We start from the raw sequence: 22,578 nt of genomic DNA on the forward strand, positions 1-22,578 counted from the left end.
TGCTCCCTGAAGGTCTGTCCCTTTAGCAAACCTTTCCTAAAGGCCTGCCACGGGCCAGGCTCTGCACTGGTGCCTGGAGCATAGAGGGGAGTGCAAGGCAAACCCTGTCTCTTGTGTAATAATAGCTACAGCACGCCCTTCCTGGGTGCCCTGCACCTCCTGCCATGTTCCGGACCACACAGAGAGGTGGCAATGATTGTTCACACTCTCAGAGGAGGAAACTGAGGCACAGAGAGGTGAAGTGACTTGTCCAAGGTGGTAAGTGGCAGGGCCAGGGCTCAAACCCAAGAAGGCGGGGTTCAGAGTAGGCCCTCTTACCTTTTGGCCAGAGGGCTCATAGCTCGTGCATGGGACGGAGTGTAACTTCCTGCACCGCCCTCCACCCAGGAGTTGTCCTTATTACGGTCACATGAAGTAAGTCTAGTACATTCAGATTCATTAGATGCTTAGTACCTTCTACGTGCCGATAATTCTTCTAGGCAATGGAGGGGCCTTGGAGATGAACCGGGCCAGGCGGGGCTCTCGAAGGCCTTGCACTGGGGTGAGAGAGCAGCTCTACTGCGGATAACACAGAGCGGGATCCGAGGCCGGGGTGGCGGGGCGGGGGGGCCCAGTGCCAGGCGTGGGCTGCTCATGGAGCCTCCTGGGCCCCGAGCCGGCAAGCTCAGTGGTTGTACAGTGGGAGGGATTATGAGCAGAGAGGGTGGGTGGGAGAAGAGCAGGAAACCAGCAAAATCAGCTGAGAAGAGGGGGCTCTCCGGGCAGGAGCTGGTGCTGAGGGGCTCGCACTCCCTAGCAAGTTCCTTCCTGAGCCTGCCTGGACCCCCCCGGGTCACTGAGAGGCTGTGCAGCTCAGGCAGAGCCACCACCTGGACTTGCTGCGGCCAGGCTCCTGAGCAGTCTTGTTCAAGACCCTTTGCAGCCTCCAAGGTTCCTCTGGGATTCCACTGAAATCTACTTTTTTTCCGTTTTTACTGCAGCCCGCCAAGCTCCTGTCCTCCCCTCCTTCCTCACTCACGGGGCCGCGCCCTCAGGCATCACAGCTTCTGCCTGTGTCTCTTCCCACCCCCCCCCCCCCGGCCCCCTTGGCTTAGTCACCCTGCAGCCATAGTGGCACCAGTGTTCCCAGCCTCCTCTTGGAAGCTTTGGTCCCAGGGTCTTGCCCGCAGCTCCCCCAGTACCAAGGCTGGCGCTGAGATGACTGAGCTGGCCCCTGCCCTGGGCAAGGAAGTCAGGACCAAGCCTCTCGGACCTGCGGAGGGAAGGCCCCCATCACGACAGCTGGTTTTGGTTCTTGATTCTTTCCTGAAAGAAGTTTCTTGTTAAAAAGCAGGTGCATCAAATCCATTCTGCTCTTTGCCCCTTTAAGAAACCAGCAGGTGGGTCCTGAAGTGCTGCCCCCGTGGGGGTCCCTTCTGAAGGACAGTCCATGGGAAGTGGATCACTTGTTTGGCTCCTATTTCCTGGAAAGGCTTTCTCCAGTCCCAGGGGGCCGGCTGGAAGAAGGGCCCCCTCCTCTCTTGTTCTCTGATGGAGCTGAGGGGCCCCAGGCTCAGGCCTCTCCTTGCCCTTTCCTGGGGGCCACCAGGTTTGTGAGGACAGGCACAGCTGATGGCTCAGTTAGCTGTTGCTGCTTAACAAACCTCCCCAGAACTTAGTGGCTTGAAACAATAGCCATTTGTTTAGTCCAGGTTCTGTGGGTTGCAGTCTGGGCCGGGCTCAGATGGGCCGTTCTCAGCCGGGATGGCCGGGGCCTCTCCCCCTGCGGCCCCATCCTCCAGCAGGCTAGCTGGGCTTGTTCACACGGTGGCCCAATAGAGCTCTACGAGGGCAAGGGAAGGCACGTGTGGCCCTTGTGGCCTCAGCAGAGAACTGGCACAATGCCACCTCTACCACATTATATAGGCCCGTGAAAGTCACAAGGCCGACCTGGATTCAAAGGCTGGGGAAACAGACTCTAGCTTTTAAATGGGAGGAGTTGCAAAGTCACATTGCAAACTACATGGGTGCAGGGGGTAGAGAATTGGGGCCCTTTCTGCCGTCTACGACAGAGGGTTAATGCACCGTTATTATGGGTCTTGTCTGTCAAATGAGGATAAAGACACATGGATTGCTGTGGGAATTGGGTGAGGTGATGTTTTTAATGGTAATGAATTAAGATCCATAATCATGGTCATAATAGTGGTTATACTTGTGACTGTTGGCAGGTGGGGAGGTACTTTCTGCAGACAACCAAGCACACTTGTCCAGCCCAAAGGCAGTATAAATCAAGGCTATTTTCCTCCTCACTGGCTTACTAGTCCGTCCCTGTCCACCTAGAAAGGTCCTGAGGGAGCCCCTCCTCCCTGGCCCTTCCTCTCTCTCTCCCCGTTGCCTCGTGGTCCCCCATGGTCCTCCTTCCTGCATCCGGCTCAGCCTGTCATCCCTTGATGGAATGGAGGCTTGGAGGGAGAGGCAAGACACACCCAGTCCTGAGTCCAGGAGGCACAGAAGTCAGAGTGGCCCAGCCGCAGGGCCAGTGAGCCTCATGTTCCAGTTGTGTGGCTCAAGGTCATTTCCTACACGGCCCAGCAGCCTTGGGTTTTGATCATATGGCATAGTAGCAGTAGCATTGCTCCAGTGCGGTGTCAGCCTACCAGAATCCCTGACTCGCGTTGGATATCCTCGCTTAGTTTGGGCAGGGCTCTGTTAGTGGAGTGGGAGTAAGCACCCAGTGCCCAGGAGCCAAGCAGGACGGGCCCTCTAGGATTCCAGAAGGATGCTAAGTGATTGCTCTAAGGACCAAACAGCCTGACCCACTTCCTCCTACCCCTCCTTCCCCACCAGGGACATGTAGCCCCGTGACATGACTGTTCGGTTATCTACTGCTGCCCAGCAAGCCATCCCCAAATGTAATGGCACGAAAAAGCCATTTTGTGATGCCCATCAATTCTGTGGGTCAGAAATTTGGACAGGAGGATGCACTGCTCCATGATGTCTGGGGCCTCAGCTGGAAAGACTTGAAGACCAGGGTGACCAGATGGCTGGGGTCACCTGGAGGCATTTTCACTCCCACGTCTGGTGTTCTGTCGGTCAGTCACGGAGCACAGTTTAAGAGGAAGGAATGTGGACCACACCTCTGATGGAAGAGTGTCAGAGAATTTGGGGTCATCTTTTAAAACCACCACACCTCCATTTGGAAAAAGATGGTCCAATTTATCATTTCTCTGCTGGATTTTGTAACGTATTTCCCCTCTGTTAGTGAACGTCACTGACCACTTACCAGCCTCGTTTTACCCTCTTCTCACTTCCCCCCAAAACTAAGATTTTCACTCAGGAATCCATACCTCCTTCATGTAGCCTGGGCATTGCAGGGAAAGCTGAGCCCACTTCTAGCTCCAGAGGTGGGCCCAATTGCTTAAGCCAATAAGTACCTTCCATTTCCTTTGCCAAATCGTTGGTTCAAGGGTGGGCATGTGACCTAAACAGCCCTCTCTGGGTAAATCTCAAGACTCCTGCTTAGAATGCCAGGACAGAAATGTTCTGTCTCCTCTGACAAGTGGTATGTGGATGTGAAACCTGGAACTGCTGCAATCATTTTGTCACCATGAGGGAAGTTGGTCTTGCAATAAAGCTGACACCATGAAAGACAGAGGAGAGATATGGAAGATGTTGGGTCTCTGTTGAATCATTGAGCCATGGAATCAAACCAATCCTGAATTCTTACTAATAATCAAAACAGTGAACAGTGGGGGCCAGCCCAGTGGCACAGTGGTTAAGTTTGCATGCTCCGCTTCAGTGGCCCAGGGTTCGCCAGTTCAGATCCTGGGCACAGACCTAGCACTGCACAGTAAACCATGCTGTGGCAGACATCCCACATATAAAGTAAAGGAAGATGGGCACAGATCTTAGCTCAGGGCCAATCTTCCTCAGCAAAAAAAGAGGGGGATTGGTGGTAGATGTTAGCTCAGGGCTAATCTTCCTCGAAAAAAAAAAAACAGTGAACAGCGACTAAGCACTTAGTTATGTCTCAGGCACTTTAAATGCATAATCTGTATTAAGCTTTACACAGAGCTGTGGATATGGGTATTATTCTAACCCCTATCTTACAGATATGGAAATAGGTTTGAAAATTTCTGATGAGGAAACAGACCTCCAGAAGCCAAGTAATTCTCCCAAGTTCACACAGCCAGTGAGTGATAGCCAGGGATCACACTCAGCGGTCTCACCTGAGAGCACACACCCCTAACCACTGCCCCATCCTGCCTTTCTGGACTTTTCCAGTTACGTGACCCAATAAATCCCTTTGTCATTTAGGCCTGTTTGAGTTGATTACTTCCAAAATAAAGGCCACAATGGACAACCTGTCTCTGCAAGTGTGGCATGTCCCCAGGGCATGAGCAGCAATGTCAGCCCAGCTCGGAGAAAGATGTCCTGGGGCCAGTGCCCTGAGCCCCAGGAGGAAGTTGGCATAGGAGCACACACACACAGGCCACCTGCAAGGCACGGCTCCAGGAGGGAGCAGGTGTGTCTGCCAGGCCTGAGCGGAGTCCCCAGTCAGATGGGGAGCACCTGCGCGGGCCCCACCCAGGCCTCCTTCCACATTCCCTCCTTCCTCCCTGGTCCTCTGGGAGGCCGGGGCACCCACTCAGCCGAGCCACCTCCTTTTCCACTGCTGTCATCATGCGGCCACCCAAATGAATCTGCAATGGCTCCTCTAGGCCTCTGGGGACTGGTCCTTCCCTGGGTCTTCCCTCAGTGTCCTCCCTCTCATCCTGCCTCCAGCAGGTGAGCCCAAGCGCCCCACTGAGCGAGCTCCCTGCCGTGCCTGCTTCCCTGGGAATGACACCCTAGGATTGGGGGCTGCATTCAGTGGGGTCCCAGGAAGTACAGGGGCTCTGTCGCAGCCCTGGCAGAGTCACATGACATCCTTTCTTTTCTGTGTCAGGTGTCAGACTGCTTGAGTGCCACCTGGCCTTCTCTGGGGCCACTAGATGCTCTTTTGTGCACAGCCTTGCAGAGTTGGCTCTCAACAGGTGCCTAACACTTTTTTAACTGAAAAGAGAGTTTGTTTTAGAAAGAAGAGAAAGAGCTCCCTATAATTCTGCCATGGCGAAACGTTTCTCATTTTGCTTAATACACTCATATCCTTGTCCACGTATGTAAATATTTTTAAATAGTTCCCTGTACAGTCTACATACTATTTTTACAATTTCACTTAAAGCGCTTGCCTGACTTGCTGCGTAGTCATTGTAACTATAATTTTTCCTGGCTGCATAATACTGTGGCATATGGATGTGTACGGAGCCTCTGGCTTCACAAGGCCGACACAGTGAACTTAGCAATTATAATACGTTCTGTTTAAAAGGTGGAGTGAAGAGTCGTGCCGTTGGCTACAAGCCACTCAGAGAGCAGGATTCATTGAGATCCTCAAGTTCACGCTTGTATTCACAGTGAACAGCTCCTTCCTCAGGGTTCTGTTCCAGCACCGCCTCCCGGGGAAGACTTTCCCCATCACCCGCCTCCCTAGTCTGGGGGAACCCTCCTCACGCTCCCGGATGTCTCTTACTGAGTGCATATGGTGTTCTGAATACTTTCCATGCACGAGTCTGGCCCCCATTTCACCCTGCTAGGCAGGCTACTATCATGATCTTGACCTCGTGGACGAGGAGACTGAAGTCTAAGGAGTTGCGTCGTTGTCGAGGTCTCACAGCATCTCAGTGGTGCAGCTGGCATTCGGGCCTGGCCTTCTAATGCCAGAGCCCACCTTTGAAACCCCAGTGCTGTCCTGGCCTGGCCTCATCTTGCAGGACGGACCAAGTAGCGTTGTGCGCCGTGGCTTGCTTGTCTCTCTCTCCACCCTGTGAGATTCTTAGGGCCGGGACGCTCCTTATGTTTGGGTACATGTGGATTTAGCCCAGTTCTTGACACCCAGCAGGTGCTTTATAAATGCTACCTGAAGACAAGGAAAAATGAACGGATGAAATGAATTGGGTGCGATCGTAAGGAAGAGGCAACGTTGTGCCCAGGAACGAGCCTCCAGGCCTAGGCGGCATGATTGGAAATGTCCCACTACCACCAGTGATGCACATGGCAGAGGCCCACCAGGACCCTACTGCTGAGGGCTGGGGGCGGGCTGAAGGGCGGCGCTGGCCTCCTGCATGCCCCGTGTATGTGCCACAGTTTGGGGCACCTGGGGACAGCCCCCCGGCACTCCCAGTGATGAGCTCCCCTAGCCTGGTACACTTGGCCTCACACGCACTTGGGTGCTGCAGGCCCAGGGCAGCCTTGTCCCCACGCTGGAATCAATAAGGAGAGTGGCTCAACTTAGCCGGCTCAGTGCTGAGCACACGGCAGTTGCTTCACAAATGTTATTTTATTCGGGTGATTGGACGAGGGTCTGTCATGAACCCAGATGCCTTAGCCTCACCCCCATGGATGACGGACACGCACTAAAGGAAGGGGTCAACGCAGGGCTGGACCCCTGCTCTCCGCGGCTGCCATCCCCAGAGAGATCCTTTGGATTTCATCATGTTGCAGGCTCTCGTGGTGATCTCAGAAAGGCTCCCTGGCAGCTGTGACCTTGGGCAGAGCCCCTGTCTGTTTTCAATCTCAGTGTCTACCCATCCATGGAAATTTCATCTTGTCAGCTTGCAAATTCTAAGGAGAGGGAAGCTGTGTTGTCTCCTCCAACAAATGTCACCGCGGCTGCCCTTGCTGGTCTTCCCATCTGACTGGCCACCCTTGACGCAGGTCCTGCTGGAAGGTGGGAAGGACGAAGCCTGGTCCTGAGGGGCCTCAGTGCCGGCCGGGTTCCCCTGCCCCGGTCATTGCACAACGGCCCTCCCCCTCCCATCCCTGCTGCCTCGGTTCTCCCTCTGGTGTGTAAGCCTGGAACCTGAAATGACAAGCTCAGAACTGGGGAACTGAGGAATTCCACGTAGTTAAGTTTCTGCTCAGGCTCAGCATCCTGGGGCGATCTGGGGCCCCCGCTGAGAAAGCCCTAAGGTGTCCAGTTCCGTTCTGCAGCCCCCAGCCCCTCACAGGCCGTCCAGGGCCGGGAACACGTCTTGGAGCTCACTGGGGATCTGGCAGGGGACATTTGCTAACAAGCCCAGGGAGGCTGACGCAATGCCCAGCGCCATTAAAATTAATTATTGGCTTTAGTCAACCCAGCCTCCAGCGGAATAATCAGCCTGATATCAAGGTGGAAGCACCAAGAGGGACAGAGGAGGGAGCTGGTCTCTGTCCTCTGTCCTCAGAAGGAAGGGTGACAGATTTATCTGTTCCAGCCAGTGGGGCTCCCTGTTCTCCTTCCTTTATGCTACGAAGGCTTTTCAGTTGGAAAATCCAAGCCCTACCCCATGGCTATGGGAGCGACCGAGGGCTGGTATCCCCCAAGGACTCACGTGCAGGCCCCCATCCTTCTGAAGACTTCCACTCGGCCGCCTTCCCTGAGCTCCTCAAGCCTCAGATCCCCAGCCTTTGCGGGAGCCCCAGGGAGGAGTACAGAGTGTGTTCCCCGAGCTGGTACTTTCTGACCGTGGAGAGGCGAGAGAAGAAGGGGCCTCAGGCCTGGAAGAGCAGCTGGGGCCGAGGGCAAAGTGGTTCAGGATGCCTCACACCTGCTCTCTCCTGGGGGGATGGAACGCCCACCTGTCCACCCTTCGTTATCTTTGTTCCGTGAAATGCAGGCTTGGAAAGGTTCAAGTCAGAATGAATTCACGTCCCATCTCTAATGGATCACAGTGGATAGAAGGGGCACCAGGAGCTGTTGATAGCAGAGGGAACGCCCGTTATGGTGCCGAGTGATGTGCACCCAGCCAAACGCTTGAAAGCCCGCGTTCCGACACCCTGCTGTGACCTCAGTGGGCGTCTGTGTGCTGTCTGGAATGGTGTGAACAGTTCTCGGACCATTTTGCCGCAGGTCGAAGGCACCGGCAGATTCCTTATGAAGAACTTTGAGGGTGGTCAGGACGACGAAAATACTAGAACTGTCCATGTTTTGCCTTACACTGTTCTGTCTCGGTTTGATGGTCTGTCTCCCTCCTCTTTGCAAATTCCTTGCCGGCCAGGAAGTGAAGGGTGCAGACCAGTGCCGGGGCCACAACACGCTTTCTGGGTGAGGGCACAGCTGTCCACACCGACCCTCGCAGCCTCGAACCCTGGGCTGCCCGCGCCCTCAGCCCACAGTGATTCCCTTCATCCTCTAAGACACACGTGGTCCTGCTCGGGGTGGTCTGCATGCGTCTTCCCTGCCCGCCTAGCACAGCCTTCTCCTCGTACACTGTTCCAGAGTTTTTGAGCTGAAAAAATAGTGCCTTCCCACAGTGTACATGAACACACAATGTCCAAACTCCTCACCCCTTTCTACCCCTTTTCTTTTTTTAAATTTTCTTTTGTTTCTTTTTTTTTTGATGAGGAATATTGGCCCTGAGTTAACATCTATGCCCATCTTCCTCTATTTTATATGTGGGATGCTGCCACAGCGTGGCTGGATGAGCCGTGCATAAGTGTGTGCCTGGGATCTGAACTCGTGAACCCTGGGCCGCCAAAGTGGAGTGAGTGGACTTAACCACTCTGCCACCGGGCCGGCCCCTCTGCCCCATTTCTTAAGAAATCAGAACCAAAGCAGTAGGCATGCCAGGAGGAGGGTGCAGATCCCCATTGAGGACTGAAGCCTCATTGTCCACAGACCTCCCCTGAGTACAGGCCATGGGCACGCAGACCCTGGGTACGTTCAGATTGTCCTCATTCTGTCTTCCTAGGACTTTTGCCCAGAATCATTCGTGGGCTTCTCGTCACTTCTCTTTCCTTTCCTTTTCCATTGCCGGCTGAAATAATTGCACAGTGATGAAAAGATGATGGCTGGACTTGCTGAACGGGAATCTCAGGGCAGTGGGGCCCGGGAAGGTGCGTCGGTAGCACAGTCTCCATTGTTTCCTACGCCCCGCAGGCTTGAGAACTGAAGCTTCATGGCGCTGAGTGTGACCCTGAGCATGAGCTCCCATTCGTCTCGTTCTGGCTGTGAACTAGACAGCCGTGGGCAGTGGTCCTGCTCCGTAGGGTGAGGCTTGTCCTTCCAAATCTGCTGTGAATTCCAGGACGGGTCTCCCCTTACATCTCCTTCCTGTCCCCCCGAAGCTCGAATTCAAGGTTGTGCTGGTAAGACGGCTGTGCTCCACCAGCCCTCGCTGGAGGAGTGACGGAGGGCGTCCAGGTGTAAGTCACGGCCGCTGACGAGCAGCACATCTTAACGAGTGCAGAGCCAGCTGCAGGTGACTTCTGGGATCCCACTAGACTTCCTGGCCTCGGTCCCAGGAGAGCACGTTTTACAGAAAGCAGCTGCTTCAGAAGACAGCTCTGCCCTTCCCCCCTGCATTCCAAGAGGCCTTGAGAGCCCCTCCCCAGCCCAGCGCCTTCCACGGCTCCCACGTGGGTCGTGACAACAGCTGAACCTGAAGGGCCCGTGAGGGACGCTTCCAGCCCCCAGGTTCTGTCTTGAAGGAGCAGAGCTGGCCCTCCCCTGACGGGGGACAGCACCAGCCCACCTCGGGCTGCTCCTTGTCCAGCGCCTGACCGAAGTGGGGGGCTGGGCTGGAGGAGGTCCCGTAGGAGCCCTCAGGGACTTCCAGGATGGAAGTGGATGAACGCTTTCCCCTCCCTGCCCGCCTGCATCTGGGGTGTGAGCCCTGAGCTCCTTGTGGAAGCCAGTGACCTCCGCAGAGTGATGGCGGCCAGAGGGGGCTGTGGTGGCAGAGCCTGCGAGTGTCTTTGCTGTAAGTGTCCATGGGGCGTGGATGGGGGTAGGGGTCCTCCTCAGGCCTTTCTTCCTCAGGATCTGGGAGGACTTGCATTGCGTGTCCCGCCTAAGTTGCAGGTGTCGTCAGCCGAGTTCATTACCATCAGTTCCCTTTGTGCCAGTTGATGTTGGCCGGGCCTTGGCTCCCCCAGGAACGTTATGCCCAGCACCCCTGCCCCCTGCCTCTGCCACAGAGGGTAGTCTCCTCGACTCAGCACTGAGTCATATGGGGAACGCTGTGGGACAGAGCAAGAGGCCAGAATTGTGGACTGATTTCCTACAAGGTTGTGTGGTTTTCTGGCTCTGTATCTGCAAGGCCAACGTCTCCCCCACTCAGAAAGGATTCTCAAACCTGATGGTGCATTAGAATCAGCTGGGGGAATGTTCTTTTATTTTTTATTATTTTTTTATTTTTTGCTTGAGGAAGATTGGCCCTGAGCTGTTTTGTATATAGGTCACCACCACAACATGGCTGACGAGTGGTGTAGGTCTGCGCCCAGGATCCAAACCCTCGAAACTGGGCTGCTGAAGCAGAGTGCGCTGAACTTAACCATATGCCATGGGGCTGGGCCTGGGGGAATCTTTCTCCTATTTTTTAAGCAAGCAGTCTCTGGATTCATCCCTGTGCCTTTGGTGGTCTAGAGGTGGGGCTCTAGAATCTGCATTTTCATAAGCCTCAGTTTGAGAATTCGGATGCACAGACGGGGTTGGAAAATGCTGTAGATGCCCCGCCCTTCACCGTCTGGTCTTATCAAGAACTGTGACATCCGCTTATCCCTAAACAACTATATCCTGGTCCTCGCCTCCCCGGCAGCCTGTACTCAGCAGATAAACAAGCTAGAGTTTGTCCCATGTACTTTTCGGAAGAGTGGTCCTCACCTCTGTGCTGGGATCCACCGCTCATTCTTGCCTCAAACCTCCAACACCCTGCTCCCTGCCTGGTCATCCTCACTGAGGCTGCCTGTGGCCTACTCAGACCCCTGATTCCACCTAGTCCCCTCACCTTCTCTGCAGCAGGCGACCCTGCCCACCTCTTCTCTTCCTTGGGACTCTCCTCTCCTGTTTCTGGATGAAACACCCTCCCTCACCTCTCTGATGGCTCCCCCTCCATCTTCTTGTGGTCTCTTTCCTTGCTCACCGTAAGATCCTGATGCCCGCCCGGGTCTTCCCTTGGTCTTCTTTCCTTGACTTCCCTGCCCTCCTGGGGTGACCTCACTCACTGCGGTGGCTTCCTCCAGGGCCGGAGGTCGGCCCCTCCGAGTCCCTGTCTCCTGCTGGCTCTCCTCAGCCGATGGACTCTGCCCTCTCCAGCTTTCCCACCTGGTTCACAGCTCCACCCTCACCACGTAGAGTGGAAAATCAGAAACCCACACCCGTTCCGTGCCCACTTCTCTCCCTTTCCCGACATGCAGCAGGTCACCCAATCCTGGGACACTGCCTCCTCTTCCTCGGTGGGGGGGGGGTCCTTCTCACCTCCTGCTCACTGCCACGCCCCACTTCCCTCCTTGTCTCCTCTTTTGCCGCATCTGTCCTCTCAGCCTTCAGCCTCACCCCTTCAGCCCCATCCTCCCCTTGAGGTCGCAGCATTTGTTCTAAACTTCAAACCTGATCGTCTAGCTCCCCACTGAAACCCCTCCCGGTGGCTGCCTGTGGCCTGGAAGAGGAAGCCGGACTCCGCAGCAGAGATCTTCCGGCCATCTTCAGTCTGACCCTGCCCACCTCCAGCGGCATTCTTTTAATCTGTGAAGTTTTTAATTAAAATACAAGCCAGCCTCGTTTGTCACCACTGCCCTGGATGCCCCCTGTGCCCAGCTGCCCTGTGCCACTCCGAGTCTCCAGTCACCCTCCGAGCTTCTCACGGACAGGCTGGGCTCTCTGGGGGCTCTCCCTTCCTCCTTCCCTTGCCGACTTCCCATCAGTTTTCCAGACCTCTCCCGGACACCTCTTCTGTGAAGTCCCCCCTGATACAACCAAACAGAATTCGTCCGTGTTCCTTTGTGACCCAGTGTTCCCACCAGAGAGGGAGCTTCCAGGGTGGGGCTGGGCCAAGCCGCCAACGCTGGCTTGTCTGGACTCCGTATTCCAGGACCCAGCCTTGGCACATGGAATAAATTAGAATAACTCACTGCCTTCGGGGAAGGCTCTTCATTTAGTGGGTAAGACACACTTAAAATAATTAACACCTTTTTATATGAAAATGTGCTAAAATTGTATTTTAAATTTCCTGCTGAATAGATTAAAATGATGTTTTTCTATTATAAATCCATTTACTTAATCCTTTCCTTCTATGGCCTATGATACCTTATATGGCAAAAGGGACCTATTACTATTGTTTCCTGATTAATGAGATTATTTATCCAAGTTAATAATAATTAAATTAATTAATAATGATTAATTTATCCAAATTAATGCAACTGCAGCTAATACATGTATATACTGCCCAAGTCAGCGTGTGTGCCAGGTGCTTATGTTTTTATAGGCGTCTTAGAGCTAGCACGAATATGTCAGTGTGGGGAAAAGAGCAGTGCCGGCCCACACCGCACACGTGCTATTTAAGGTTGTCTCCTCTTTAAGTAAAATGCGGGCCAGCCCATCTTTTCCCAGCAGATAAGCCTGCGTCTTTGCTGATGTCACTCATTTTGCAGAGCCCGTGTGTCCGTCGAACAGTGGGTTCTCGAGGCCTCCCTGTCTTATGGCAAGCAGGCAGGTGCACGAAGAGGCCCCATGGCCTCTCATCAGTGTGGCAACTCTGGTGAGATTCCATCTTTTGACACCAGATGGACCGGATGAGCTTCTAACTCTAAGACTCTCTGAGTCCCTTATGCTCAAAATTCTCATATGCATATTGGGCTGAGCTGTATGAAATCGCTGCTATACAACTCTTCTTCACCTGCCAAAGTGAAAATTTCATATGTTTCAGTCTGATAAAAACATGTTCCCGTTTCCTAGGCGGGAAGACTGAGGCGAGGCCACAGCTACCAAGAGACAGAGGGTCGCAGGATCGCAGCCAGATCCCATGGAGTCAGGACGCTGCGGGCCACAGGTCAGGGTGCCATCTGCTGTGCAGGCCGCTGGCCGGGGCAAGGGAGAGTGGAGAGGTTCCAGGTGTTTTGAAAATCATTAAGGATGAAGTTTCTTTCCTTCTTTTTTTTTTTTTTTCAATTCTTTCTATTGTGGTAAAATACATATAGCCTGAAATTTACTGTCTTTACCATTCTTAAGTATACAGTTCGGTGGCATCAAGCACATTCACAGTGTTGTGCAGCCATCACCGCCAGCCACCTCCAGAACTTTTCATCTTCTCCAGCTGGAACTCTGTCCCCTTTAACAATCACTCCCCACTTCCCCCTCCCCCAGCCCCTGGAAACCACTGGTCTACTTTCTGTCTCTATGAATTTGACCCCTCTAAGTTCCTCATATAATTAGAATCATACAGTATTTGCCTTTTTGTGACAGGTTTATTTCGATTAGCATAATGCCCACAAGGTTCATCTGTGTTGTAGTCTGTGGCAAATTTTCCTTCCTTTATAAGGCTGAATAATATTCCATTATATGGATAGACCACATTTTGCTTATCTATTCATCCATCTATAGACGCTTGGGTTGCCTCTGCTATTGAGAATAATGCTGCTATGAACATGGGTGTACAAGTATCTCTTTGAGACCCTGCTTTCAATTCCTTTGGGTATATACCTAGAAGTGGAATTGCTGGATGATATGGTAATTCTATTTTTAATTTTTTGAGGAATGGCCATACTGTTTTCCACAGCGGCTCTACCAACTTTCCTTATTTTTTAATGTAAGGATGGAACATCCTAGGCTGAAAAGAACTCAGTCTTCTAAATTAGAGAGATCTGGGTTGTAATCTGGGCTGTGCTATGTGGGCAAGTCACTTATCCTGTCTGAGCTTTGGTTTCTCCATCTGTAAAATGGGGATGATAATAACCACCCTCAATGGATGTAAGAATTAGAGGTGAGGTAGGCAGAGAGAGGGTAGTACAGTGCAGCACACTGTAGATGTGTGGGAAATGGCATCTGTGTTATTAATTATTTTTACTGAATTTAATTTTAATTAATTTTTATTTTATTTAATTAATAATTATTAGCTAACAATTATTAATTAAATAAAATAATTAAATTAGAATTAAATAATTGAAATTATTTTAATTAATTAAAATTAATATTGGGGCCAGCCCCGTGGCCGAGTGGTTAAGTTTGCACGCTCCGCTTCGGCGGCCCAGGGTTTTTGCTGGTTCAGATCCTGGGAGCGGACGTGGCACTACTCATTAGGCCACGCTGAGGGGCGTCCCACACAGCACAACCAGAGGCACTCACAACTAGAATATGCAACTATGTACCCGGGTTGGGGGAGCTTGGGGGAGAAGAATTTTTTAAAAAATAAAAATTAAAAATAAAATTAATATTTTCCCCATTTGGTCCTGTTCATCTTCTACCATCTTCCTTCTTCAGTAGTGTTCTCTTTTTTAATGGCATCAGCTCATGTTCATCTCGTATCCCACATGCGTGATATGTTAGCAGAGGCAAAGGATGGTGGCACCCACTTCCTAATGGTCCCTGAGTCCTCTGTTTCCGCCTGTGTCTACTACCAAGCCCTGAGTCCCTGTCCCCATCACTTCTCAGCCGCTGCTTTCCGCGAGTTTGTCTTTTTCATCTCGGACACTTTCAATCCACCCTGCACCTTGCTGACAAATTAACTTTCTTAAGTCGCTGCTTCCATCATATCACTCTCCTGTTCAAAACTCTTCGTCAGAGCCCCGTGTCCTACAGATTGGGGGAAACCCCTTATCCAGGCATTCCGAGCCCTCCACCTCGTCCCCATCCCCTCCTTCGTGTCACCACTCCTTCCTTCACTGCACCCCTGCCCTCCTCCTCCCCCTGGCAGGAGGCTGAGGTTCAAGTGCCAGCTCCCTCACCTGCACCTCTGCAAACCTGGGCAAGCTCCCTGCCCGCTTCCTCCTCTGTCAGGTGGCGATAATGAGCTCCCTTGCTACTCGGGGTGCCCTGGAGGGCAGGAGCTGAGTCAGGTTTTTGAATGAGCCACTGCGAGACTCAAGTGTTGCAGCCCAGCCTCATCCTCCGGGAAGGAGGGTCCAGCAAACGCTCTGTACGCCTGGCTGGATGTCCATTTGGTGAGAATGGGAGAATGGTCTTCCCCTGCCCCCATCTCCCATAGGGCCACCCTGGGCTCTGTGCCAGGAACACAGAATGGCTGGTTAGTCGGTTGATTGATCTTGACTCTGTGGCTCTCACACTTTAGAGAGTATTATCACTATTTGAGTGAAGGGAGAAACTTGCTTGGAAATTCAGATTCTGGGGCCACCCCTCAGACAGTCAGATCTCAAGTGGGACCCAGGCATCTGCATTTTAAACAAATTCCACAGGTGATGACACAGGTGGTCTGAGGATGCACTTAACACTGCTTGCATTTCTTTGGATCTCCACAGGCCACCTACTGTGTATACACTGCACTGTGCTGGAGGCAGGGGGCAGAAAGGGGGATGGGATGCCGCCTGGGACCTCAGAGATGCTGTCAGCCACTCAGGAGGCAGAAAAACATGTCGGCGGCAGTTGCTAAGATGACGGAGAGGATGGGGCAGGGTGGGTATCAGAAATAGGCAGACTCAGGGGTCAGCCTTGGATCTGTGGTGCAAGGGTGTGGACCGAAGGGAAGGCCACGTCAGGAAGCCAGCGGGAGCCACCAAGTTTGGGCCGGGAAGGGCCAGGAGCCAGAGTGCAGAGAGGAAGGAACATTGATGCCCAGGCAGCTTCCTCCAGAAGCAGGAACTGTAAGAAATGTGAGAATGGTCCTTGGTCTGTTGGCCGGTTTCCCCATGGCCTGCTTTCTCACCTGCACCTGGTTTAGCAGGTCATCTCCACCTGTGAGGCTGCGCGGGGCGCCAGGAGCATGGCCATTGGCATCAGACAGCGGTGGGTTCAATGCCCACCTATGATTGTGACCCTGGACAAGGTGCTTAATTCTTGAGTCTGTGTGTGTGTGTGCGCGCGTACCTTAAAATGTAGGTTTTATTATTATTTAGGTATGGTGAGGCCAATGGATCAGGAAGACAATGGCAGTTGAAAAGAGCGCTTGTTACTCACAGTTCCTAAGAGGAGGGGGCACACCATACCATGGGGGGCACTGAGGAAGCTCCAGGGACAGTCAAGAGGCAGAGGGCGTGAGGGCGGAATGTGGGCAGGAGCCTTTACTGTGGTTTCCGTGGGAAGGAACGGCAAGGCAGGGCAAGCAGCCTTAGGACGGGCTCTGGGGCTCAGGGCTGTCCTAGTCGTCCGGCACCTGGACCTGGGGATTGGGGCAGGGCTATAGCGGCCAGGAGTGGGAGAGCCCATAAAGCACATGGCTAGGGTGTGGGCTCCGGATTGGCTGGTTTGCCTAAGAAAGTCCTTTACTGTCTTTAGGAGTCAGCTAGCCCTGGGAAGGGGCGCCTCCCCAGGGTCAGCAAGACCCCCGATGTCAAAGCATCAGAAACACAAGATTAATACAGGGTGGAAGACAGTGTGGTGGGCAGAATAACGCCCTCCCCAAGATGCCCACACCCTGATCCCCAGAACCTGTGAGTGTGCTACCTTATATGGTAAAAAGGACTTTGCAGATGCGACCAAGTTAAGGATCTTAAAACGCGGGGATTACCCCAGATTATCTGATGGGCCCAATGTAATCACAAGGGTCCTTATAAGAGGAAGACGGGAGGGTCAGAGTCAGAGAGAGAAGACACAAGGATGGAAGCAGAGGTCAGAGGAGCGAAGCTGCGACACGGCTGGCTTTGATGGTGGAGGAGGCCAGGGAATGCAGGCAGCCTCTAGCAGCTGAAAAAGGCATAGGAACCAATTGTCCCCTAGAACCTCCAGCCCCGAGGACCCATTTCAGACTTCTGACTTCCAGAACTGTAAGAGAATGTATTTGTGTTGGTTTAAGCCACTGAGTCTGCAGTAACTTGTTATAGCAGCCCTGAGAAGCTAATACACTTAGGGGGAGGCCCGTGCCCTTGCAAGGTTGTTTTGAGGCTCAGAGCCTGTGTGGGAAAGAGCCTGGCTTGAGGAAAATGTCAGTAAATGTAGTGATGTTCCCCCTGGGCTCGGGAGAGTCTTCAAGGAAGTAAGGAACATGGACACACTGCCCAGGTTGCTCTGCGCCTTGTGGCTGCTCTGTAAATCTCAGGCTCCCTCTCGCTCCCCTTGCAGATCTGGGGTGTCTGGGGGAACCCCATCAGGGAAGGGTTCCAGGAGACCTGCCCTGGCCTGTGCTCTCTCCACTGTGCAGGCTCCTGGGGTCCCAGCCCCTGTCTCTTAGCAACCAGTGTGTGCTGGGGGGTCATTTCCTGAATTTACCGCTGTGGGTGGCTTCTGTGTCACCCCAGTGACATTGGCTCCTCCCTCTGAATGCTTAGGCCCTTAGAGTCTTTGCCACATAAGTTGGTGCCCTTTCCACCTGCCATCTGTTGTCCTTGCAGGTGGCTTCACTGTTCCTCCTTAATGGCAGGGACTGCTTGTCACGTGACATCTGTGTTCCCCCAAAGGCCCCAGGACTGTGCTGGGCCCTTGGCAGCCCCATACCCTGCCTCCTGCAGGTGGCACGTTGCCCTCGCTGGGGTGGGGACAAGAGGGGTCTGAGGGGGAAGGTGCCAGACACTGGCTGCTCCTGTCCAGGCTCCCTGGAGGGCAAGCAGCTGGGCCCGGGCTGGCAATGAGCACTCCGGCCGCTGTGTCTCCCAGCACCCTCAGCAGGCTGTCCCCTCCCGCCTCTCACAGGGACGTTCGTCTCGGCCTTCGCCGTGCTGTGCGGCGCCCGCACTGACCTCCCGGACAGGCACGTGTGCTGCGTCTTCTGGCTGAACGTCGCGGCTGCCCTCATCCAGGTCCTCACGGCCATCGTCATGGTGGGCTGGATTATGAGCATCTTCTGGGGCATGGACATGGTCATCCTCGCCAGTGAGTGGCAACCAGTTCAAATTCCCTGTGGGGCTGGGGCCGGGCGGGGATGCACGGAGCAGGGCTTAAGGTGGGACAGGGGCCGGCTGATCTGGGCATGTGTGATCCTGCAGGGTGTGAGATCTTCACAGAGAGCTCCACGTAGCTGGGCCTGCTCCGCCCCTGGGGGCTCACCTGTGTCCTCAGTTGTGCTTATGGCCGACTGGCACAGGGGACCCTCCCCACATGCCAGCTCCGATGCCCACAGGGGATCATGGGTACAGACAGGCAGAGACTGAGCCAGAGATCGTGAGCAAGGGAGGGAGGGACCCCTATCAGCTCAGACACATCAGGCGTCACATTTGTCAAGGAAACAGGACAGCTGACAACACTGTGGCAAGGGTGTGGCCCACGTAAGCTCGGGTCCCCTATGCCTCCAACATGCAGTTTCTAGAAAGAAGAAAAAGGCTGCTTCTTGACTGCCCACAGGAAGCCCCACCGCTGTGTTTTTACAGGCAGAAGGCATGATTTCGCCTTCTTTTAAGCTAAGTCTTTGTTCACTGATGCTGAAGCCTGGCTCCTCCTCACTGGCGTTGAGTGGACCCCCGCCAGTCATTTAACACAAACTTGATGCAGAACTGTTCTGTGAGAGGACTTAACGCTACGATGTCAAGTTTACCAAAGGCGACTTGATTAACATTTTTAAAAATAACCTGTCTTAAAACAGACACCTCTTTTTTTTTTTTTAAAGATTTTATTTTTCCCTTTTTCTCCCCAAAGCCCCCCAGTACATAGTTGTATATTCTTCGTTGTGGGTTCCTCTAGTTGTGGCATGTGGGACGCTGCCTCAGCGTGGTCTGACGAGCAGTGCCATGTCCGCGCCCAGGATTCGAACCGACGAAACATTGGGCCGCCTGCAGCGGAGCGCGCGAACTTAACCACTCGGCCACAGGGCCAGCCCCAAAGCAGACACCTCTTTTAAGCAGCCATGCATGTCACCCTGGGCCCCCATGGGTGGTCCTTGTATTTCCACATGTTCTGTCCACCTCATTAGGCCACGGTTCCTCACTAATGGTGACCACGTCTCTTCAGGCCCTTTGTCCTTCCTCTTCACATCCCACGCTCCTCATTGTGCCCCAGGCCCAACAAAACCACTCATAGGTGGCATTGCCGATGCCAGAAGTCAGCTGTGCCGGGTGAGAGCAGCAGAGGCAGGAGGAGAAGCCCTGGGTTCAGGGACTGGAATGATCTAGAAGGATCTCTAGCAGACTCAGCCTGAGTTCAGGATCCTATGAGTTTCCAAGACCCAGGGCACACACAGATACCAGGGTCAGGCAAGGCCTCAGGTCGGGGACCAGTCAAGCCACTGGACCAGAGCAAGTGCAGGGACCAGAGCTTGAGTGAGATCAGCAGAGCTGGTTGATGGGTCAGATGGGCTGCCTGGAGGCAGCCGCTCCAGCGGCAGAGGTCAGGGGAGGAAGTGGGTCAGCTGGACTGCCAGGGCATCCCAAAGCTGGAGCAAACCAGGGAGATGCTGGGAGACAGGGCAGCCAGAGAAGGGCGGTCCCCTGGCCAGGGCCAGCTGAGGGAGGGAAAAACGGAGAAACAGTCAGGAGATGCTCGTCCCTGCTGGGGAGGGCTGTTTTCAGGGCAAGGGCTGCCCTGTCAGAGAGGACAGTGGGAGGCGAGCAGCAGAGACTGAGGCAGGCCCATCCAGCTCCCTCATGGGGGCTTCGCTCTCTGAGCATGTCTGGGGACCACTTCCATTTCAGGGGAGCGGTGTAGAACATTGCTTATAGGAAAGAAGTCCTGCCAGCCATCCCGTGAGTCCTGAACAGCAAAGTCTGGCACTTTCCCAGCGGGAATCTGATGCTTCCCTAGGGGCTTAGGGATGGCTGCCGGCACCTGACCCTGTTCCCCGTTGGAAGCTGGAAGGTGCATCTGCTCTCGGAAGCTTCCTCTGCGGCAGACAGAGGGCCGCGAAGGCTGCCCCATCTCTGCCCCATACAGCCTGGTGCCCCCTTCCTGCTCCATCTCCCCATCACACGGAATGTCTGGCCAGGCCCTGGGTGCTCACGTCACAGACTGGGTCTCAGTAAATGTGTGCCCATGCCTAACCTCATCCCTGGAGCTTTCTGGTATTCCTGTCTGCAGTCATCCTTGATACCCAGGAGCCACGGGTCTGGATCTTAGAGAGGACTTCAAGAACTTCCCTTACCATGTCCTCAATGAGGAAACAGAGACCCCGAGAAGTGAAGATGGGGACCCCGTCTCTTCCTCACTTTCCATCACCCTAGGCTGGGCACTCAGCCAGAAGCCCCTCTTCTGCGGTTGATGGGGGCCATCACTGGGCTGCAGGACCATCAGTGACAGAAGCACCGTCCTCACTCTTCCTACCCACCCACCCCCAAGCCTTCATTGTGGGTCAGTCAGCTCCTTGGGTGTCTGTAGACTGGTTCCAAGGATGCCATCTTTGCATCAGACTCTTTAGAACATTGTTTGGGGGATGAACTTGAGGGCTGCATGAGAAAACCTGTCACACCTCACCTCCACCCGCTGACCCCACCTGGCCACCAGACTCACTCACCCATGTCAGCAAGGGTGGGGCCTGTGCGCTTCTTCCAGAAAGTAAACTCACTCTTCAAGGATGAGTAATTGCCACTCTTGAGATGGTGCTGTGGGCTGGGATCGCTCTGAGCCACAACAGATGGCGTGTGTGCCCCAGGATGACGACTTTGCAGGAAATAACCACAATTCACTTGTCTGTCCTAGTAGATAGTCGGATAAGGGGCCGTTCCTTCTGGTGTCACGTCAGCCCCTTCCCGTAAAAACAAAGGCTGTTTTTCAGTTGTCACAATACAGAATCATTTTTCACATGGCATTGTCTTGGGTGTCATCAACAATCTTAGCATCAAGAAATACTCCTAAGAGGGTAATCAGAGAAATATAAATCAAAGTAGAAGTTAAAAATCAGGACCTTAGAAGCACCCTGCTCTATTTCTCTTAATAATAACAAATCATAGTCCATAACAGCCTGTCTTGGTCACAGGTCAATAAATACTTGGCAGTTGTACAGTAGCCTCATTGCACTGCTGCACCCATGGCAGACATTGCTAATCAATCATGACACTTTCTGCTGAACAATCTTAAATGTTCTCAACACAAGGCTTCAGGCAGTCACTACCAATGGATCCAAGATGTCTGCAAGATAAAATCTGTTTGCCATCCCCAGGCCTGGGTCTATCCTAAAGCGTTAGGATTTTTATATATGGCTGCTGTCCATATAAAGGGGGAACCACAGGGCACAGACAGAGGCGGGCTGATGCCAGGATGGGTCCCTTCAACATCTTTAGGTTGTCACAATCAAACCCATCCTGCAGCTGTCCTTCCTCAGGTCCATCCGGAGTTCATCTCAAGGCAAACATGGGTTGCTGGTGAAAAAAGAGCGAGGGGCAGGAGGCGAGCAGAAGAGTAGGGTTGGCTGAGATTTGAAGGGAAGGGGGGGCATCGGGCAGGGCTTGCTGGCGGTGTCTGGCTGGGTGTGGCCCCGGGGAGAGGAGAGCCCTCACTGTGGCCTCCTGCAGCCAAACCCACACAGCTGATGGGGCTGAGCGCTGGCCCCAGCGGCTGGTCCCTCTGGACACTGAGCACAGCCCTGTCCTATCTCCTGGGCCCCACCGTGCATCCTCCCTCTTTTTGTATTTCAGGCGGTCCCTCTGGCCTCTGTTTTCAGACTGTTTTCTCTTTTTCTCTTCTTCTCTTCCTCATGCTGCCTCCCATCCCTGTGTTGGTCCAAAGTCTCCCAAGGTGAGTCTGTTGATGGAGGCACGGGCCTCGTGCCTGGGCTGCCCCGGCCCTCCCCTCCACGGCCCCCTGCCCCACTGCACACAAACACCCCTCCCCCAGTTGGTCACTCGGCTTCTATTTTTAGCTTTTTATTTTAGAAAATGTTTAAACATAGAAGTAGCAGGCCTGGCATGATGAGTCCCGGAATACCCACAGCAGCTTCAACAATTGTCAACTTGTGGCCACTCTCCTCTCGTCTGTGACTCTCTGCATCTCCCCCCACTCCCAGCGCTGGATTATTAGCACCTAAAATTGACGAATAATCTGGTAAATAAGAGAGAAAACCAATTAAGCCCACTGAAGCTCCTCTGCAGGCTAGGTTACCAGTTAATAGAGGGCAACCACTCGGCAAATTCCAGACTCATAAATTCATCCTTAAATATTTCAGTAGGCATCTCTTTTTAAAAAACAGAACCACACTACCCTTTCATGCCAAATAAATTAGCAACAATTCCTTAATATCAACAGTGGTCAGTTTTTCCCAGTGGCCTTGTAATTATCACCAATGTTTTAAAGGCTCAGAGCCCTCAGTGACCTTTGCCTGTGCCACAGATGCCCAGCTGACTGAATGCACACGCATGGTCACTCCCCTCCGTATGCTGTCTTCCTCCTGCCTCCATCCTCACGTGCCAGATGCCCACCGCTCAGCTGAGCCTGTGGCACCTTCTCCCGAGGCTCTGCATTGGGAAATCATGCCAGGCCAGTTTGGGGCCACCTTTGTGCAGTGGCTTCAGGGCTGTAGGTTCAGGAGCCTGTTGATAACCTTCCAACCCCCACTGCAGATACATTCCTCTCATAAATCCCCATGAAACCCAAAGTTCCACAATCCTCCATCCTTTTGTTTCCCATTAAAAAGCCAACGCCCTTGGGAGAAGTTGGACCCTGAGTGCAGAGTCATTTACACGTCTGTATGAATAAAGTCTCAGGAGAATATTCTAATCTGGGGCACCTCCTGGAGATTCCTGAAGGAAGTGGGGTCTGACCCTCTCTCCTCTGCTTCTTCC

The 22,578-nt window shown here is 53.5% G+C and overlaps 1 protein-coding gene across 3 annotated transcripts in view; it reads left to right on the forward strand.

Annotated features, from left to right (window-relative positions):
- STUM (stum, mechanosensory transduction mediator homolog) overlaps window positions 1-22,578 on the forward strand; it is a 60,871-nt gene that overhangs the window by 31,242 nt on the left and 7,051 nt on the right. The window contains exons 2-3 of one of the 3 annotated variants that reach the window (XM_070501464.1): window positions 17,570-17,749; window positions 21,527-22,575. In XM_070501464.1, the coding sequence (XP_070357565.1) occupies window positions 17,570-17,749; window positions 21,527-21,672 (326 nt within the window). In that variant the 3' untranslated portion in view covers window positions 21,673-22,575. Of the gene's footprint in view, window positions 1-17,569; window positions 17,750-21,435; window positions 22,576-22,578 lie in introns of those variants that run through there. The other 2 variants (XM_070501465.1, XM_044762813.2) reach the window with 2 other exon arrangements.

This window comes from Equus asinus, chromosome 30 (genome assembly GCF_041296235.1).
Source record: "Equus asinus isolate D_3611 breed Donkey chromosome 30, EquAss-T2T_v2, whole genome shotgun sequence".
In the NCBI taxonomy this organism is placed as follows: Eukaryota; Metazoa; Chordata; class Mammalia; order Perissodactyla; family Equidae; genus Equus; species Equus asinus.